Raw genomic sequence first — 19,720 nt, forward strand, 5'->3', positions numbered from 1 at the left:
AGAGCCAACTCCACTGCAGTCTCTGTCCTTGAAGAGTCTCTGAGAGCTCATGTCTGTGTTTATGTATTGTTATGTGTGTTTATTATACCTCTCAAAACCCTGATATTGACTTGGAAAAGAAAGAGAAACAACCTTTAATTTTTTAAATTTAAATAATTTTACAGTTTCAGAAGGTATCTATAAGCAACATATAGAATCCCAAAATAAAACATCTATGTTTTATGACCACCTGGAATTTACAACTGTAATTGTAATTTGTTACAATTTGACTTTCACTCCATACTAGCCTACATATTCACCAGCATATGTGAAGTAGTAGGTATTTTGCTTAAATGTTTGCATATTGGGACTGAAGGGAGAGGACACCAGGCAAAGCACTATCCAAGTATCCTATATGCTCACCCAAGCACCACCAGGGGTAATCTCTGAGTGCAGAGTCAGAATTAAGCCCCGAGTATAGTCAGGTGTGCTCCTTCCTGCAAAATGTTTGCATATTATTTACAGATATTTTCAGTCATAGTTTTTGCTTTCCCATATAAGCATGCTTTTTGTCTATTAGTCACTCATATTTTTAATTTCCCAGTTGAGTGCGAAAATGTCCTTTACAGCTATTTTATCCAAATCAGCCCCCAATTTAAGACTTTGCACTTCATCACCTGATTATGTCCTTCGTGTGTCTTTTATTGTTTTGTGTTATATTTCTCCCTTCCCTTTGTTATTGCTATTCTGGTGCACTCTGTGAGTGTGTGTGTGTGGGGGGGGGGGGGATGTAGTATCTTTGTCTTTTAATCCAGAATAACCAGTTTTATTATTCTTACCTCCTCTGTTTGCCTATTGGTTCTTTGAAATGCCACTTGCAATTCCTCTATCCTGTGTATTCCCTGGAAGATAGAAGATCTAGCTAAAGATGTGATAGAAGCAAGTGAAACATTTATGGGTAATATATTCACTTCACATTGCATTATCTTAGCATATGCATTCAGATCTCTTGTTCACTCACCACCATTGGTGATGGTCAAATTGATCTCTGGTTAAAGGTTAAAATAGAGGCAGTTCCCGAAAGGGGCAAAAGGAGCAAAGCTGTAGGAAAACATGTAACATAATACAATTTGACCTCCTGAAGTGGGAGGGAAAATCCAGTAGCAGCTAGTGGTAAAACACTCAGGACATGTAATTGTGCATCTGCTTCTGCATCATTCAGATTATTACTGGACCATTGAGCTTGTTCTCACAATTAGGAAGGGTAAAGCGTTAAGTTCCAGGAAAAAAAAACAGTAACCCTATCAAAAATGAGTTAAGTTGATGAATAGACACTTCTATGAAGAGGACATATGGATGGCCAGTGGGTATATGAAAAATGTTCATCATTGATTGTCAGGTAAATGCAAATTAGAACAAGAATGATACATGTTTTTACACCAGTGAGAATAGCATATGTCAAAAAGATAGAAACAACCACTATTGGCAGAGTTGTTCTGTATAAAAAAACTTCATCACTGCAGGTGAGAATCTTGTATGGTTCAGCCTCTGGGGAAAATAGTATGTACACTTCACTAAGAATACAGCTTCTACATCACCCAGCAATTCCGCTTCTTGGCATGTACCCTCCAAACACAAAGACTTTATTTGAAAAGATACGTGCATAACTATTCACTGCAACACTAAGCACCTTCTCCAGGATATGAAAACAACCCCAATGTCCAACATCAGATGAATGAATAAAGAAGTTGTGGTATATATAAACAGTAGAATTCTACGCAGCTATAAGAAAAGATGGGATTGGGGCTTGAGCGATAGCACAACGGACAGGGCATTTGCCTTGCCCACAGCAGAACCGGGTTCAATTCCCAGCATCCCGTATGGTCCCCCAAACCCTGCCAGGACTAATTCCTGAGTGTATGAGCCAGGAGTAACCCCTGTGCATCTCTGGGTATGACGCGAAAAGCAAAAAAATAAAGAAATAAATCAGAGGGAGATCAAATAACAAATAAACTCACTCAGCAGTACACAAGAAGGTAGAACAAGGAAATGAACAGTGATTGGATAATGATGGGTCCTTGAACTTGGGTTACAATATTACTTATGCTTTACCCTGACATTACTAGACAGGGTAGGAGAGGAGGAGCTGTGGAAATGAGGAGGCATACTACAAGTAGCATGGGAACATTGATGGAGAGTCACGGGCCCTTTAGTGATGGTGAGGTGCGGTCATTGTGCATCAAAGCCATAAACGTTACCAGAACTATAAACGTGTTACCTAAACTACAACAATAATTTTTCTTTTTTAGAAAACAACTGGGTGGTCTTCCTTTATTCTTTGGAAAGGCTTTTTTTTTTTTTAAACTGAGCTGAGCTAGATTGATTCTGTGTTCAGCCCACTGTCATTCTTCTCTGTACATACGACCAAGGACAAGCCCATCGTAAATCCAGAGACCAAGAAGCCCTTTCAAGGACTCTGGCCACCAGGGGGTGTTAGAGTCAAGGCATCATTCTTGATCCAGCAACGACGCGTCTGAATGAATCTTGTCCCCTTCAGCGCCCCGTAACAAGATGCCACAGCCCGAGGAACCGTACTTCCTTTCTCTCGCGCGAGTTCAACAATCAGGCCCCTCCTCGGGCCGCCCCCCACCCCCCCCCTTCCACCCTACTCCGTCCCAGCGAGCGCGCTCGGGTCCCTCCCGGTGTCTCGCGGCAGGGGGCGCTGTCGGCGGCGTCTCGGCGACCCCGGCTGCCGCGGCGACGATCTCCCGGCGGGCAGTGCGGCCCGGCTCTCGGGCGGTGCGAGTGCCACGTCCCAAGTGCTACGCGGAGGAGCCGGAGCGGGCGGAGCGCGGGGGGCGGGGAGCAGCGCAGAACCCGGCCCGGCTCACAGGATCGCCCGCCGCCATGGGCTCCTCGCAGAGCGTCGAGATCCCAGGCGGGGGCACGGAAGGCTACCACGTCCTGCGGGTGAGTGGGGAGGACCCCGACGGCCACCCGAGAGCGGCGGCGCGGGCTTGGAGGCGGGGCCAGGCCTGGGGGAGGCGGGGACCCCCCCTCCCCACCTACACACGCCAGCGCCACCGCGGGCACCTTCCCGGGGCTCCCAGGCCGGACCCCGGAAAGGGGCAGCGCGGCTGCGGACGCTGCCTGGAGGCTCGGGCTGGTCGGGGAGGGGCCACTCGGGTCCCTCCCCGGGAGCGCCGCGGCCCGGGGGGGGGGGGGTGCTCCTCCGAGCGCCCCCCGGGGAGAGCGAGCCGGAGCCGGGGGCAGCTTGGCGGGCCACTGCGTCCAGGAGGAGGGGGCTGCCCGGAGTGGCGCAAACCTTGACCCTCCCACCCCCTCCCTTCCCCTCCGGGCCTCCCCGCTCGTCTGCTCCCAAAGTTAGCGCGGGTTGGGAGGCAAAGTCTGCGGAAGAGGCTTTAGACGCTGGCCCAAGACCGAGTTTTATCCCCCACCCGTGTTCCCCCCACCCCGGGAGCAGGTAGCCGGGACGCCGCAGCAGCCTGGCGGCGCGGCCCCGACAGCAGGTGTGAGTTCGTCCCCGGTGGGCGCACGCCGCGCGAGATGCCCCCGCCCCGCCCCGCCCCGCCCCACCCCCCGAACTCGGGTCCGACGGACTGGACGTGGACGCTACGTTGCCGGAACTTTGCCCTGGCCTCCTCTCGTCTCGCCCCTGGTCTTTCGCGCACCCTGTCTGGTCCCTGTTTCCCAGCGGGGGTGGGGTTGTTGTTGTTTTTTTTTGGGGGGGGGGGGAGGCGCTTTCCGTCCTATCCCCGGGGTGGAGGTGCCAGGTGGAGCGCCGCGGCGATGGCCCAGGTAGGTCCTTGGAGAGTGCCATCGCCCGGGACGCAGGGCCAGCAGTCAGTCTCGGAGGCCAGGCTGCGCCCAGAGTTACTAAGGACCGGCCCGGAGTGGACATCGCCTGCGGGGTGGGGTAGTCCCGGGGCTCCTTGGTGCCGGAGCCTGGAGAGAAGACGCGTTGGTCTGTGATGCCCCGCGTGAGTGGTGGTGGTGGCGGTGGCGGCGGCACGGTGGCCCGTCCACGGAGTCTTTCACGCCCTGTCTTCCACCCGTAGCCAAGGGTCCCCCGGACTCGGGCACGCCGGACGAGCCCAGAGTGTTTTCGCCGGGAGGGAAAGTGCTGCAAGGCCTGCCCCTGGCCGCTGCGTGCTGCGACGGGGAGTTTTTCCGTGCTTAATTGGTCCCGGGAGTCCGGGTGATGGATGGCCCGTCTGATCTGGCTGGCTGCCCCGTGCCTCGTTGGTTCTGCCCTCCGTTTCAGATCCCATGCTCGGGGGTGGGAAAGGATGAGCCGGGAGACTGTCAGGAAACCTTACTGCCCGCCCCCCATCTCACCCCCTGTTCCTTCATTCCCTCCAGCTAATCCAGCCCCCTCCGAGTGCATCACTTTAAGCGGGTGCAGGGTGGGAATGATCGAGTCACATACCAGATGGGAAGGGAAAGTTTCTGACTGCCATGGTCTTCACTGTGCCCTGTCGTCTGATTTTGAGTTTCTCAAAACTCAAAATCAGCTTTGGACGTGTGTTGTCTCATTTGTGTGTTGTCTCGTTTCCCCTGCTGATTCTCCTCATGGCAGATTGTGGCTGTAAATCCTGGGGGAGAGGGGAGAGGAGCGTTTTCCTGGTATTTTCATCATACATGCATTCAGTATGTATGATGGAACATAATCATGATAACTTCAAAAGCCAGGTTGAAGGAAAGCTGGCCATCCAAGGGTCTCAGTTCTGGGGGCTGGAGTGACAGCACAGCCGGTAGGACGTTTGCCTTGCACGTGGCCAACCCAGGTTCGATTCCCAACATCCCATATGGTTCCCCGAGCTTGGCCAGGAGTAATTCCTGAGTGCATGAACCAGGAGTAACCCCTGTGCATTGCTGGGTATGATCCAAAAAGAAAAAAAAAATAAACCCAAGGGTCTCAGTTCTACTGTATTCACATGTGAAACAAATGAAATGTATTTGCACTCCTGGGATGAGAGGGGGCCGATCCTAGCAGGACTTGGGGGACCATATGGGGTGCTGGGGATTGACCGTGCAGACAGGATCCCTACCTGCTGTACTGTTGCTCCTCCCCTTGAAGTTAATTTTCTTAAATATGTGCTCTTCAGTAAATCTGTGATCATACCCATTTAATTGGCTTTTGCTATGCCAATCACACTCATTCCCATGGCTGTTTCATTTTTAAGTTGCCTAAAATGCAGATTAAACTTTCCATTTTTCCATTGTTTTTCCATATTAATTTCTTCTTGAAATGCTTCCTGATACTCTTTGTGGGTATACTGTCCATTTTGTGCGTTACGGATTATTGCACATTTTCATATTTTCATGTGGTACTCTGTTCCCTCTTAACCCAAACCACGCCCCTCTACCAGTACCACCATAGATAGTTCTTGGTTATGCTTTTAGAACGTCTTGTGCTTGCAAAATGAATACCCCATCTCTCTCTTTAACGTATTTTTTTGTTTCTGTCACTTGGAATCATACCATTCATACTCCTACATACCCTAGTCTTCTCATTTACTAATTCATTTAACTGCTTTTCTGTGGTAGCACCTAGAGATCTATCTCACTCTTTCAGTTAGTTCTATAATAATCTGTTGTAACATTGTTTAGTTAAGTAGCACCTCCTGGTGTTAGACTTTGAGTATTTCTTGTGTGTGTGTTACAAGTACCTATGTGCATACAGTCTTAAATCCTTCCTTGTTTTCATTTAAAATGTGCCTTTTCCCCAGTTATTTAATTTTAGTGTTATTTACAGAGGCAGACAGACCTCTTCATTTTAGTAAATGACTGCACTTTTGTGTTCATTAGAAATCATTTGCTAAATACAGTAAGTATGTAAAAAAAAGTTACATGTAATCCCATGTAACCATCTAAAAACATACTGTTGTTGTTTTTTAATTTAATCACCATGAATCACAAAGTTACAAAGCTATTCATGATTGAGTTTCAGGTGTACAATGTACCAACATCAGTTCTTTCATCAGTGTCCCTCCACCAGGGACACCCTCCTCCCATCCCCCAGCCTACCTCTATTGCAGGCACTTTTTCCTTTTTCCATTAAGGCACAGTGGTTTGCAACGCTGTTACTGATAGGGTATCCTGCATATCACCTTACCTCCTTTCAGCACCCAGTCCTCATCTAGAGTGACCACTTCTTCTGCCTTTGTCATAGTGGTCCCTTTTCTGACCTATCCCTACTCCCCAACAGTGCCAAGTTTCCTACTAAGCACCAGTTCTCCTGCCTTTCATTTCTATTGTTTTGGGGTATTATACTACTATGTTTCTTTATATAAGTGTGGTCATTCTATCCCTCTCCCTCTGACTTATTTCACTAGTTAAAACAGATACTGTTGAAGTATTTTTCATAGCCTTCCCCTCCCCATGCAAAATGTTAACCCTTAGCCATTTTTCATGAATATTTTGCATGATACAATATACTCAATAATAAAGTCAAAAACTATAGGATATTGCTTCTATACCTGAATATCCAGCAACTGAGGAATTGTTCAGTAAAAGAGGGCCTACCAACCAACAGTTGAGAATGCTATGCATTTCAGCTTCTGTGAAAAAATTGTGTTTCAAAACATTGGGCTTAGGTGTGCCTCTGTATACACATGTACATATGCACAGAGAGGAAAATAAAATAGGGGAAAAGATATACATAAAAGAACTCTTAGTAGATGGTGACAATTCAAGTTTTAGCAACTTTAAAGTTTCTGTCTTGGTTATGAAATATATATTTACCAAAAAAATGCGGTTCTAAGAAAAAAAAGTTCCATTTTGTGGTCACAGCTGGTGGTGGCCAGGACTTTCTCTGGGCACAGGGCTCACTCCTGATGGGACTTGGATGATCATATTGGTTGCTGGGGGTTTAACCCGACTCAGCCTTGTGCAAGGCAGATTATACCTACTGTATAATCTCTCTAACCCCTCAGTGCCACTTTTAATCCTATCTTCTAATCCAGAGGTTCCTAAACTTATTTGATCTACTGGCTCCTTTTCCAGGGGTGGGGGAGATCACTCTGCAATCCCTGGAAATCTGTCAGAAATGACTCCCCAGTCACACCCAGGGCTACTTTTATTTTTTTAATTTTTTTATTTTATAAGGTAGCACTGCACTGTCACTGTCATAGCACTGTCCTCCTGTTGTTCATCAGTATGCTCAAGTGGGCACCAGAAACGTCTCCATTGTGACTTTTTGTTACCATTTTTGGCATATCGAATACATCACGGGAAGCTTGCCAGGCCCTGCTGTGCGGGCGGGATACTCTCGGTAGCTTGATGGGCTCTCCAAGAGGGATGGAGGAATCGAACCTGGGTCGACTACATTCAAGGCAAACACCCTACTCACTATTCAATGCTATTGTGCTATTCAATGCCATGGATTTTATAAGGTAGTTCACAATATTTGATTACACTTAATATTCAAACACCAATCCCACAACCATTACACCTTCCCACCACAAAATTTGGGATGTTTCCATCCCAAGCCCCAATCCCTAGCCCATAGCACAGCCGAAATAATATATTTTCTATTGTCTGTTATGAAAAAACACTGAAAATGCTACAAAAAAATATCCATAGAGGAAACAGTGTGAAGATTGTTCTATTTTGGCAGGGGCCATTAAGACGTTCTTTAGGATATCAACTAACATATTGTTAAAGGTTGAGTGATATGAGCTTTCGTATATATATGTGAAAATATGTATATATGCATATATGTATATATATATTTCCTTCTTGATTTGTTTCCTATTATTTGAACCCATCAAATGTGGTGTGGTACTTAAGAAGAATGGGTAGGGAGTGTCTTATGATATGTAGCGTGGCCACATGGTCCAGGAATAGGTTCACTCGTGTGAGGCTTGGCCCTAGCATGTGGGGAACAGCCTTGAGCATGGTAGCGGTTGGTTCTGGACGTTTTCTGCTGCTGGGTCTTGGTCCCTTGGGGCGGGGAGGGCTCTCACCTACCCCCTCTCTGGGGCGCTCTGAGTGAAACAGCCTGGCATGGAGTCCGGTGGCATGGCTATGGCGGGCGTCATGTTGTTCCCTTCTGGGAGAAAAAGCCATGTGATCTGGTCGGTGGCTGATGTTGAGATTATCTGGCGCACCAGACAGGAGGTGGCTTATGGGTGTGACCCCTGGGTCGATGGAGACTGGAACAAATGGGCAGAGGATCTCCCCTCCTGGTCCTGTTGAGCCCAGAGTCCAAGGTCACCAAGTTCCATATTACCTGACACACCCAGGGCTTCTTAACTGCCCCTCTGGATCAGTACAGCACCCCCCTGAGAAGTATAAATTCACCCACTTTAGGAAATACTGCTCTGATTTGACATCAGGCAAGAAAAATGTTTATCCAGGGCTTCTCAATTTTGTTAGAAGTTACTGTACGTTACTGTCATTGAAATGTGTTTAATACAGAATTCTTGCCTGAAGATTTTCCATTAATTGTCACGTGAACCCAGCAGGGCATTTGCAAAATTACTTTTGGAGTTATTTCATAGATGTCAGTATGACATTTTCAGATTAATTCCTTTTTTATTTATTTTTTTTTTGCTAAGGGGTTACTCCTGGCTCAACACTGAGGAATACTTTAGGCAGTGCTAGAGGGGCGGGGGATGGGAGTAGGGGACCATACTGGATGTGGGGTATTGAATCTGGATCAGGCAGTTGTTGCAAGGCAAATACCCTACCCACTGTACTATCACTGTGGTCCCCAAATTAATTCCTTTCTACCCTGAATACTTTTTGTGATGAGAAATAAAATCTATAGCTACTCTAGAATCAGTGTTTACATTTATATAGGGACTTGAGAAAATGTTATCTTCACTATTCTTTGTCCTTTTCTTTGGGAAAGATTTTGAGCTGAATGTTTTTGAAGGAAAAGCCTTTGAGATGAAGTGTTTCTTCAGTGTAATAAGGGGCCCTTATCTCCTGGGCCATTTTCTACAGGCTGTGCCCATTTAATACTCCCTTGAGAGGAATAACTGACAGCTAAGTGGAATTATTTCTATAGAAAATGAAATACCTAGACTATATCTATTATATAAAATTGTTCTTTTCTCAAATGTGATGTATTGAACCCAGGGCCTAGCACGTAGGAAGCATTTGCTTCTCTCTTGAGCCACATTTTCTCCTGGACACTGTTAATTTTTAATGGTGCCTCACTAACCTGCATGAAGTCCTGCTTCTATAGAATTTCATTTGAATTCTTAATTTGCAGAAAGTAAATTCCCAGTACCTTATGGTTATAATGTTTTCTTTTTTAACAGTGTTCCTCAACCATTTATAACTCTTATACCTTCTTGATAAAGATGTCTCACTCTAAGGCCCTTTTCTTGTCACTCACTCTGAAAATAGTGGGTTTAAAAAGAAAACAGTAGGATATAATGCTGCTATTATTATTATTATTATTATTATTATTATTATACATATTAATACAATGGAAGGTAGCCTGGTTTTGGTTTTGGTTTGGGGGTCACACCTGGAGGTACTCAGGGGTTAGTCCTGGCTCTGCCCTGAGGAATCACTCCTGGCAGACTCCCTATGGAATACCAGGGATCGAACCTGGGTCAGCTACAAGCAAGGCAAGTGGCTCACCCACTGTACTATCACTCCAGCCCTGAAACTGACCTATTTAAAAAAACATGCATGGTTCATTTGTGGAATATATATATTAAAAGAAGAAGAAGAAGAAAAGGAAAGCAGTCGGGGTAGCTAGAGAAAAAGTACAGTGGATAAGGTGCTTGCTTTACATGAACCTGGGTTTGATCCCTGGCACCCCATATAGTCCCCTGTGTACCACCAGAATTGATTTCCTGAGTGCAGAGCCGTGAGTAACCCCTGAGTATTGCCTGATGTAGCCCCCAAAACAAAACAAATAGGAGAGCAGTCATAGTACAGGGGATAAGGCATTTGCCTGTGACTGACCTTGGTTTGATCCCCACACCTCATTTGGTCCCCCAAAGCCCTGCCAGGAGTGATCCCTGAGCGCAGAGCCGGAGTAAGTCTTGAGCACTGCCAAGAGCAATCTAAAGGTTATGATCTCCTCCCACCCAAATTGGTCTCATAATAAACTACTCTAACATTGTTTGATAAACATTCTTTGAGTTTATTTTGGATGTAGGACTCATGGGGCCACAGAGATAGTATGTCTGGTAGGTGCCGGCCCTCTACCGACCAAACCAGGTTCAATCCCAGCACCCTGTGTGGTCCCCCGAGCCTACCTGGAGTGATCCCAGAGTGCAGAGAGCCAGGATTAAGCCCTGAGAACCACAGGGTATGGCCCTTAACAAACAAAAAATCCCACAAAATCAAATCAAGTATAGGATTTAAATATGTCTCTGTAGGACCACACCTGGAGCCCAGGGGCTAGCTCTCTCTGCCCAGGGATTAGGAACCATAAGTAGGGATTGAACTGGTCAGGCACCTTTACTGCCCCTATAGCCCAGAATGTTTGTTTCTTAAAGTCACTGACTACACTGTATATGAGCCTTAGGATGCTTTAGAAATCCTAAGTATCAATGAACGTATCGTTGGACATAAGCTTTTCCCAGTGTTAGTAGGCAGTGGTTTTGGGGGACCTGTTGGTGGGTGGTCCTGGTCTTGATCTGGTGGAAAATTCATGAAGTGCACAATGCTGGCTCTAGTACCTTCTGGGTCATTTACAGACAGGACTTTCTAAAAAATAATTTCCCCTAGAATTTTCATAAGAATTGATCTTAGAATATCAACTAACATCAGGACATTTGTTTTGCTGGATTTTATTTTCTGCTGAAAAGATTTTATTATGTTTAATTGGCTCAGTAATAAAATATTAGCTATTCTGGTCCAGAAAGTATTGATCAGTGAAGATGTGATACTTGCTTTGGTCTTTAAATACATGTTGCCTTGGGAAGTGTAATTATCGCCCCCCCCCCCAAAAAAAAAAAAGATGACTTTTTTTCTTCCCAAGTAACATGTTCAGAACCAAGGCAATTATTTTGAGAGATTTATACTTCTTATACTTCCCTCTTGGTATTACCAATAAATTTACTGCAGCATGAAGAAAATGGTGCTGGGTTGCCCATTTTTTTTTTCTTTACCTAAGCAGCACTGAGAAATTCTTCCAGCATGTTATCAGAATCAAGGATTCTTGTGTCCTTGTATGATGATGAAGCTCTTAAGATAGAGACCACAGACTCCTGGGAATCATTGTCTCCTTTTGGGCAAACCTTTGGATTGCGTTGAACTTCAGTTTTTAGTATGAAAAGTAGGGGTAATAGTCATGCTTCTTTAACCTTTCGGGGGGGTGGAGGGCCACACCTGGTGGTGCTCAGTGGTTACTCCTGGCTCTGTGTTCAGGAATCATTCCTATCAGTGCTCAGGGGAACGTGAAATGCCAGGGATTGAATCCAGGTTGGCCACATGCAAGCAGACACCCTGCCCAGTGTAATATCACTCCAGCCCTATCTTTAGCCTTTTTTAAAAACTAAAAACTGCAGGCACTGGAAAGATAGCACAGCGGGTAAGGCGTTTGCCTTGCACGCAGCCGACCTGGGTTCGATTCCCAACATCCCATATGGTCCCCTGAACACTTCCAGGGGCAATTCCTGAATGGAGTAACCCCTGTGCATCACCGGGTATGACCTAAAAAGCAGGAAAGGAAAAAAAAAAAACCGAAAAAAACTAAAAACTACATTGTGTAAGAAATTTTTTTTAAATAAATGGAGCACTTTAAAATTTCTTTAAAATTTTATCCTGAGGATTAAATGAGTTGTTCATGTAAAACTCATTGCAGGGTTTTAGAATATGATAAACTCAGTAAATGTTAGCCAGTGCTTTTATTATTAGCATTTGCATGTTCCTATCTCTCTTTGAGAATTTATATTGTAAAGCTAATAACTAGTTAATATATACTAGGTATAAGTTGTGTTTCCTTTTAACCATTTATCGGTTATTTTTGTACATGATCCTAATGCTGACTTTAACAGTTGTTTATGATATCCTTTTGATCAAATATGACCCATTAATTTTATAAAATAGCATGTTAATTTGTGTGTGTTTATGAGGTAAGGTTGGTTTATGTTTTGAATAAGTATCAGGACTGCTTTTTCCTACCTGTTCAAAGATAAGTCGCCACACAGCACTCACTACCAGAATGCAGAATCCCTCCTTTCCTGCCACCTGACCCACTCTGCCCTTTGCTGGCCTTCCTGCCACCACCACCCCACCTCAGGGCCTCCTCCAGCCCCCCCCCCCCAATGTCCTTCTCCAGTAATCTTGATTGTGTGCTGTGGACTATTTTAAGGACCTTTAGCTTTTTTAAAAAAATAAATAAATACTGTTAGATTTGGTTTGGGCTTGTTTGTTTGTTTTGGTTCACATTGGAGGTGCTTGGGCTCCCCCACCTCGTGCTCAGAGGTCACTCCTGCCAGTGCTTGCCCGGATATGTGATGCTGGGGATTGAACCCAGACTTCAGCGTGCCAGTCAAGCAGTCCAACTCTTAGAGCTATTTCTCTGGTCCTTAATTTTAGTTTTTTTAAAGATAGAAAGTACTAAAGTCCTTTTCCTCACATTGCCACAGTGTTACTAAACACATTAATTAAAATGACAAAAGGAGTCTGTAATTAAAGTGATCTTGTTGGGTTTGATCTACACCGTAGAATCTATTAATAGCTTGCAACACTTTTCACATTGAGTCATTCAATCTTAAAGACTAGTCAGCCTCCTCACGTTTCAGTTAAAAAGAAACCAGACATCATTTCTTGTGGTCACATAGCAAGTTTGTTATTTTGGAGAAACATACTTAATTTTGGAAGAATATAAAATGAGGTGATAGAGTATTGTTTCTTTTGGAACATCTTTTAACATTTGCCTAACTTACAGATTTTTTTCCTACAAAATAGCAAATAATGATAGGTTTTTGTTTCATTTTTAGCTGTTAGGTTTTTATTTCAAATAGCTTTACATATTATAAATTATTTCATAGGGTCAGTGTCAGAAGAACATTTCGAATTATTTTGGTAGAACCTATGAGCAGATGACTTGAATTCTTCACGTCTTTTATAGAATTACTTACTACACATATATGTCCGTTCCCAAACTACTGACATACATTGAAAAGCACTGCAACTCCAGAATTGCCCCTTTCTAAAAAATAAATAACTTTAAAGGTTTTAGGGAATTTGTTTGTTTGTTTGTTTTTTACTGGCACTGCATTCCCAAGCCTCTTTGCTGTTTTGATATCTAAGTACACATATAACTTGAAGCTTTATGCACATAGAATCATTTGGGTGTTACTGAGCCTTGAACTTTTTTTAGATTTATTTGACATCTCTGCTGTTTTTAAAAAAGTACAAAGGTGAGAGTTTAAATTAACTTGAGAGCTAAAAAAGCTCATGATTTAGCTAGAAAATTAAAGGACTTATTTACATTTTTCATGTGGAGATGGAATTAGAGGTACAGTAACTAAGAGGAATGTTCCGCTGATGTGAGTTTATGGAAATCTTGATATGATATGGTTAGAAAACTTAAGGGAGATCCTTTATATACCAGCCAGAAACTCAGCTAAGTGTTTTGAAGTTAGCATTATGGTTTCCTTTGTTTGTATGTAGTTACTGATTCAAGTTTCTCATCATTGATGCTAATTTATTTCTATGTGATGGAGCCAAATATCCCTTTACTTTGCTGCTCATTCTTTTGCTACTTGAGGAGTGAAAGATGCCTTACAGTAGTCCTGGGGGACACCAGGACCACACCTGGCCATGATGGGTGCATGTGGTGCCATGAATCCACTGGGACTGGGGATGTGGTAAAGTAATGCCTTGTCTGTTTCATCCGAGGGTAATCTGGAGTGGGGGGCTAGTGAAGTCCCCCTGCCCCGCCCCAGCGGAGCCTGCCCTGGCAGCTGAAAACCTCTAGAACTCAACCACCACCATGCTCGGGACTGTGCTCCACACAGAGTATTCGAGGTTGTGAGACATTTCATATTTTACACCTGTGATATAATATACCAAGAGTAGCACACAACATTTGATGCTGCTTAAAGTAGAAGCCAACCAATCTTAGAAGGAAATACATGTGTGTGTGTGTGTGTATGTGTGTGTATATACATAAGCACACAAGGCTCAACCTTTAGCAACATGTTACTAATCTCTTATAGAAGAGCTTAATGGCGCCTGGGTGGAATACCACAATCTTCACTCACTTTCCTCTAAAAAATCTTTTTTGGGTCATTTTCTAGCAGATTATTCATAATAAGCAATACAAAATAAATTACTTTGGTTCTGCTTTGGAGGCAGGGTTTGGGGTTTGGGATGGAACCATTCGAAATGTGGGAAAGGTGGTGGGATTGGTGTTCAAATATTAAATGTAATCAGTTATTGTGAACAACTTTATAAAAATAAAATAAATAAAAGTTCTCAGTGTGGGCTTAAAAAAAACAATAAAGTAACGCCTTGCATGCATTAAACCTGGGTTCAGTTCTCAGCATTAAAAGAAAAAAAAAATCTCTCCCACAAACATGCTAGGTATGTGTTCTGCAACTTAGAGTACCATTGTGGCCCCTGCATGGTAAATTTTAACTTACTGTAGCTATTTTTCCCTAGAGTGTGCATGAAAAAAATATTTGTTCTGGTTTTTATTTTGGCAAAAAAGCCTCAGATTGTAAAGTTTAAACTCTTAGAGTGCCAGTAACCAGGTTCATAATTTCTTCTACTCGTCCATGTTGTAATACTTAGATATTTTGTTTGTTTTTTTGTTTTGTTTTGTTTTTGCTTTTTGGGTCACACTTGGCAATACTCAGGGGTTACTCCTGGCTCTGCACTCAGGAATTACTCCTGGTGGTACTCAGGGGACCATACGGGATGACAGGGATCGAACCCAGGTTGGCCACGTTCAAGAAACACCGTACACACTGTACTATTGCTCCAGCCCCTTAAATAGATATTTAAGTATTTATAATACTTAAATATTTAAGTATTTGTATTACAAATACTTAAATATTTGCAATAAATAAGTATTAAAATTATTTTATAATCTTTGTTTTGGAGGAGGGTGTGGAGTTTGACTCTGCAGTGCTCAGGACTTCCTCCTGGCTCCAGGCCCCGGTATCATTCTTGATGGAGTTTGGGTACATTTGGTGTGCCAGGGATCAAACCCAGGTTGACCACATTGCAAGGCATCTGCTATCCTGCCTGCTGTACTATCTCTCCAGCCCGTTACAACCAACTTTTAAAAATTATTGCCTATTTTCTGCTTATCATAGGTAGGTGCTCTGTGTCTATATTTTATTAAGATATATTTGACGTGGAACATATCCTCAGATGTACATATGCTTTCGTATTTGTATAAATTGTAAATGCCACAGTTAAAATAGATAAGATCTGCACTGTAGCACTGTTCTCCCGTTGTTCATTGATTTGCTCGAGCAGGCACTTGAAATGTCTCACAACAAATTGTGAGACTCATTATCATTACAATATTTTTTCTTGTGACAACTTTCTCTGAAGTTTTACTCTTACTCTCTTATTTCAGGTTTCTCTCTTACATTTCAGATATGTAACAGTCACTGTGCTGTACACTATTTCCCCATGATTTATGTACTTAATTTATTTTTGGTTTTTGGGCCACACTCAGCAATGTTCAGAGGTTATACCTGGGTGGACTGCGTTCAAGACAAATTCCCGAGGCTGGAGTGATAGTTCAGTGGGTAGGGCATTTTTCTTTGCATGCAGCTGACAGGTTGCATCCCTGGCACCCATATGAACCCCTGAGCACCACCATGAGTAATTCTCAGTGCAGAACCAAGAGTAACCCCTGAGCATCGCAAGGTGTGACCCAAAAAGCCAACAACAACAAAAACTCAAATGTCTTTCCTACTATATTATCTGTCCAGCCCTGATTTATATACTTTATAATGAAAAATTTATACTTTTGATCCCCTTCATCCATTCATATCCAGGTCCCCATCCCCCCAAAACTCCAGTTTGTACTCTGATTATAAGCTTGGATTTTAGTTGGTTTTGTTTAAAGTTCCGCATAGGAGATCATACACTATTTGTCATTTTTTGGGTGGGTGGGTGGGTTGGCATCACACCTAGAAGCACTCAGTGCTTACTCCTGGCTCTGCACTTAGGGACTACTCTTGGTGTGGGTGGGGGGACCACATGGGGTGCCGGGGATTGAACCTGGCTGTATACAAGGCAAGCACCCTACTTGCTGTGCCTCCAGCTCTACTGTTTGTCTTTGACTTCACTTAGCATAATGCCTTTAAGGACCAGCCATGTTATTTTCCATCCAAGCCTAATTTTTTGGCATGATTTTATTCTTATGACTGACTAGTAGTCCATTCTATATATATATATATATATATATATATATATATATATATATATGTATATGTATGTATGTGTATATATATATTGCATTCATACAATAAACATATAACCACCTCATATAACTTCATCCTATTTCCTTTAATGGACATCGAGTTTGTTTCTGTATGTTGGCCATTGCAAATATTGTTGCAGAGAACATTTTTCAGAGTGCGTATCTTCTTTAGTTCATTTCATTTCTTGGGACAAATACCCAGAATGAAATTGTTGTGTCAGGTAATTGTGTTTTGAATTTTTTGAAAACTTGATTGAGAAGCCTCCATATTGCTTTCTGTATTGGTTGCACCAACCATATTCCCTTCGACAGTATGCAGGGTTTGCTTCCCTCCACATCCTCAACAACATTCGTGCCTCTTGTTTTTTTGACGATAACTATTTAACAGGTTTTGATTTATAAACATTTAAACATGTTAATTAATGGGGTGGGCTGGAGCCGTAGCACAGTGGTAGCACATTTGCCTTGCACGCAGCCAACATGGCCGACCCGAGTTCGATTCCTCCGCCCCTCTCGGAGAGCCCGGCAAGCTACCGAGAGTATTCGATATGCCAAACACAGTAACAACAAAGTCTCCAATGGAGACGTTACTGGGCCTGCTCGAGCAAATCGATGAACAACAGGAGGACCGTGATACCTTGATGCCGAATTAATGGGGTTGACTAACTTGTCACGTACCTGTTGTCCGCCTTCATGTCACTTTAGAAAAATGTCTATTCAGACCTGCCTGTGTTTCAATTGAATTTTTTTCCCTTGCTATTGAGTTATGCGAACTTAATGTATTTTGAATATTATTTTGGCCACAATTTGCAATTATTTTCAACAGTCTGATAGGTTTTCATGTGCTAATGGTCTGCATGGGCTGTGCAGTAGTCCTGTTTTAATTGCTTTTACATTTGTGACCTTCGTGGCTTATTTTATTGGTGTAATGTTTTCTTTCTTTCCCTTCCCTATTGCAGTGACTAGGGTTGTACACAAGCTTGGTTATTGTATTTGCACATTTTAGTTGTGTTTGTTTGCCAGGGATCACACGTCAGGTTCTATTGCATGCTGGGATTGTTTTCTTCATCATGGTGTTCATGCAGATTCTGTAGTGCTCACTGAGGGTTGCTGGGGTGTGCAGGCATGTGCTCCCCAGGAGCTGAACTCTCGATCATTGTGCTCAGACATCTTTTTGCCTGGGGTGCTTGTCAGGGTTTTCCACCCACCCCCCGTAACCGGTGTTGCTTATTCACTGGGTCAGGTAGTTGTGTTTTGAATTTTTTGAGACATTTATTGAGAGTCCTGCATTTTGCTTTCTGTATTGGCTGCAACAACTCACATTCCCTCCTGACAGAAAAGAAAGAATTAATAGGTACGTGACGGAATATTCAAATGACCACTTTTTTTTAAGGGTGAGGAATAATTAATTAATGCTAAAAAATATAAAGTATACAGGAATTTGTTGGTTGTAAAGGTTTGTCCTTGGATGGAAATCGCAAAATTAAGATGAATTTAAAATTTGTAGCACTTTTGAGAGCTGGAGTGATAGTACACCAGATAGGGCACTAGTCTTGCACACAACTGACCTGGATTCTATCCCCTGCACCCCATATGGTCCCCCAAGCTTGCCAGGAGTGATCCCTGAGCATAGAGCCAAGAGTAAGCCCTGAGCACAGCTGGGTGTGTCCCCAAAACCAAAAATATCAAAACTCGTAGAGCATAAAGCAGAGACTTAAGTAGGCATTTCAGAAACTTATACTAAGAGATATTTGTCAGTTGATAATATTGTCAGAGGATAATATTGTAAGAGCAACCTGACAGTGTGTATTAATTGTCTATGCTGCAGACCTTATTTTCCACGTTTGAAAATGGAAATTTGCGTTCAGTATATTAGAATCATAGAGTATTTACTAGGGCTCCCTCTACTGGCATCCTAGCAGTAAGTAAGATACCTAGTTACCCGAATTGTGCCTGGTATTAATGATGTAAATAAATTTAGGAAAGAAATTAATTTCAAGGTCCATTAGTAACAGAGAGGAGATCAATGTTTGTTACAAATGAAAATGAAAAATAAAATTAGAACTATTGAACTTTATTTTAGAATTCATATTATTGGATCTATTTTTGAATTATGGAGGAAATTAATGGCTTTTAATGTCTTTGGAGACTTTCCATTTCAAACAAGTAGTGGGAAAACTTTATACTTAGAGCGGCATGATAAGAATCAGTGTGTGGAATCAACTTTCTCAGCTGGTACTGAAGTGTTCTTTTATCCCTTTTCAACTGAAAAGCAAACATTTGGCAGTCTCAGTGGAGTAATCTGAAATTGATCGGTGAACTAGTTCCACACCTGAGTATTTCACACCTAATTGATAGGCACCTAAGAAACAGGCTTCTCCCAGATTGTGACCCCCTAGCTGTGACTTGACCTTACTTTTCTCATTAGAGCTCCAGGTAGCCATCATTTTCTTTCAGATTTGCCACTTGAGGAGAAATCTCTGCTATTTTGGGTTTTATACCTTTTGCTTGATAATACTGAAGACAAAATATTCCTTGTTTAAGAAAACCAAATATAGAGGAGGTGGGGAATGATTCAGTGGCTAAAATACCTTACATTGAAAGTGTGAGATCTTGAGATAGGTGCTCATTTCAGCACCCATGTCAAACACAGTCCGGCACCACTGGTGTGTATAGTCAAGAGCATACAATCTCCGGTGCACAACCAGGTGCTTGAGAACCACAGCTGAAGTGTGTGGCCTTCCTGGCAAGCTCTACAACCAAACTTGTATGTCATTGCAACAGCAGCAACAGAACAGAAAGAGGGGAGCCAGTAAGAAGAAAATTAAGTATAAGAAATGTATACTAATTATTTTTATTAGTGTTTATTACATTTTAATATATCCTTTTTGGTTTTGGTTTTGTTATTTTCTTATTTTTTATATTGAATCACTGTGGGATAGACCACTACAAAGCTATTCCTGATTGAGTTTGAGTCATATAGTGTTCCAACACCTATTCCTCCACCAGTGTCATTTTTCACCAGCCGTGGCCTCAGTTTTCCTCCCACCAACCCCCTGTCTCCCCTGACTGCTTCTATGGCAGGCACCTTTCTTCTACCATTTTGTGCATTATGGTTTGCAAATCAAGTACTAAGAGGTCATCGTGTTTGGTCAGGGCATTCAGTATTTTTATCGGGAAGGTAAGGCTGGTCAGCTTTACTTTTTAAGGTAAAGCTTAAAAAAAGTGTAAGCTTTTTGAAACTGGCAGCTTTGGGGTATGGATGTTGCAGGATAACATTGTTTTGTCCTTTGTCCCTTGCCACGGGGAGCTTAGGTGTATTGGGTTACACAGTGCTCTTGAGGT

The 19,720-nt window shown here is 43.0% G+C and overlaps 1 protein-coding gene across 1 annotated transcript in view; it reads left to right on the top strand.

Moving 5' to 3' along the window:
* The first annotated feature begins 2,735 nt into the window (after positions 1-2,735).
* GORASP2 (golgi reassembly stacking protein 2) overlaps positions 2,736-19,720 on the top strand; it is a 33,190-nt gene continuing 16,205 nt past the window's right edge. The window contains exon 1 of the mRNA XM_056110414.1: positions 2,736-2,949. Within this exon, the coding sequence (XP_055966389.1) occupies positions 2,887-2,949 (63 nt within the window). The 5' untranslated portion in view covers positions 2,736-2,886. The remainder of the gene's footprint in view (positions 2,950-19,720) is intronic.

The sequence above is a fragment of the Sorex fumeus genome, unplaced genomic scaffold, assembly GCF_029834395.1.
Source record: "Sorex fumeus unplaced genomic scaffold, SorFum_2.1 ptg000009l, whole genome shotgun sequence".
NCBI lineage: Eukaryota > Metazoa > Chordata > Mammalia > Eulipotyphla > Soricidae > Sorex > Sorex fumeus.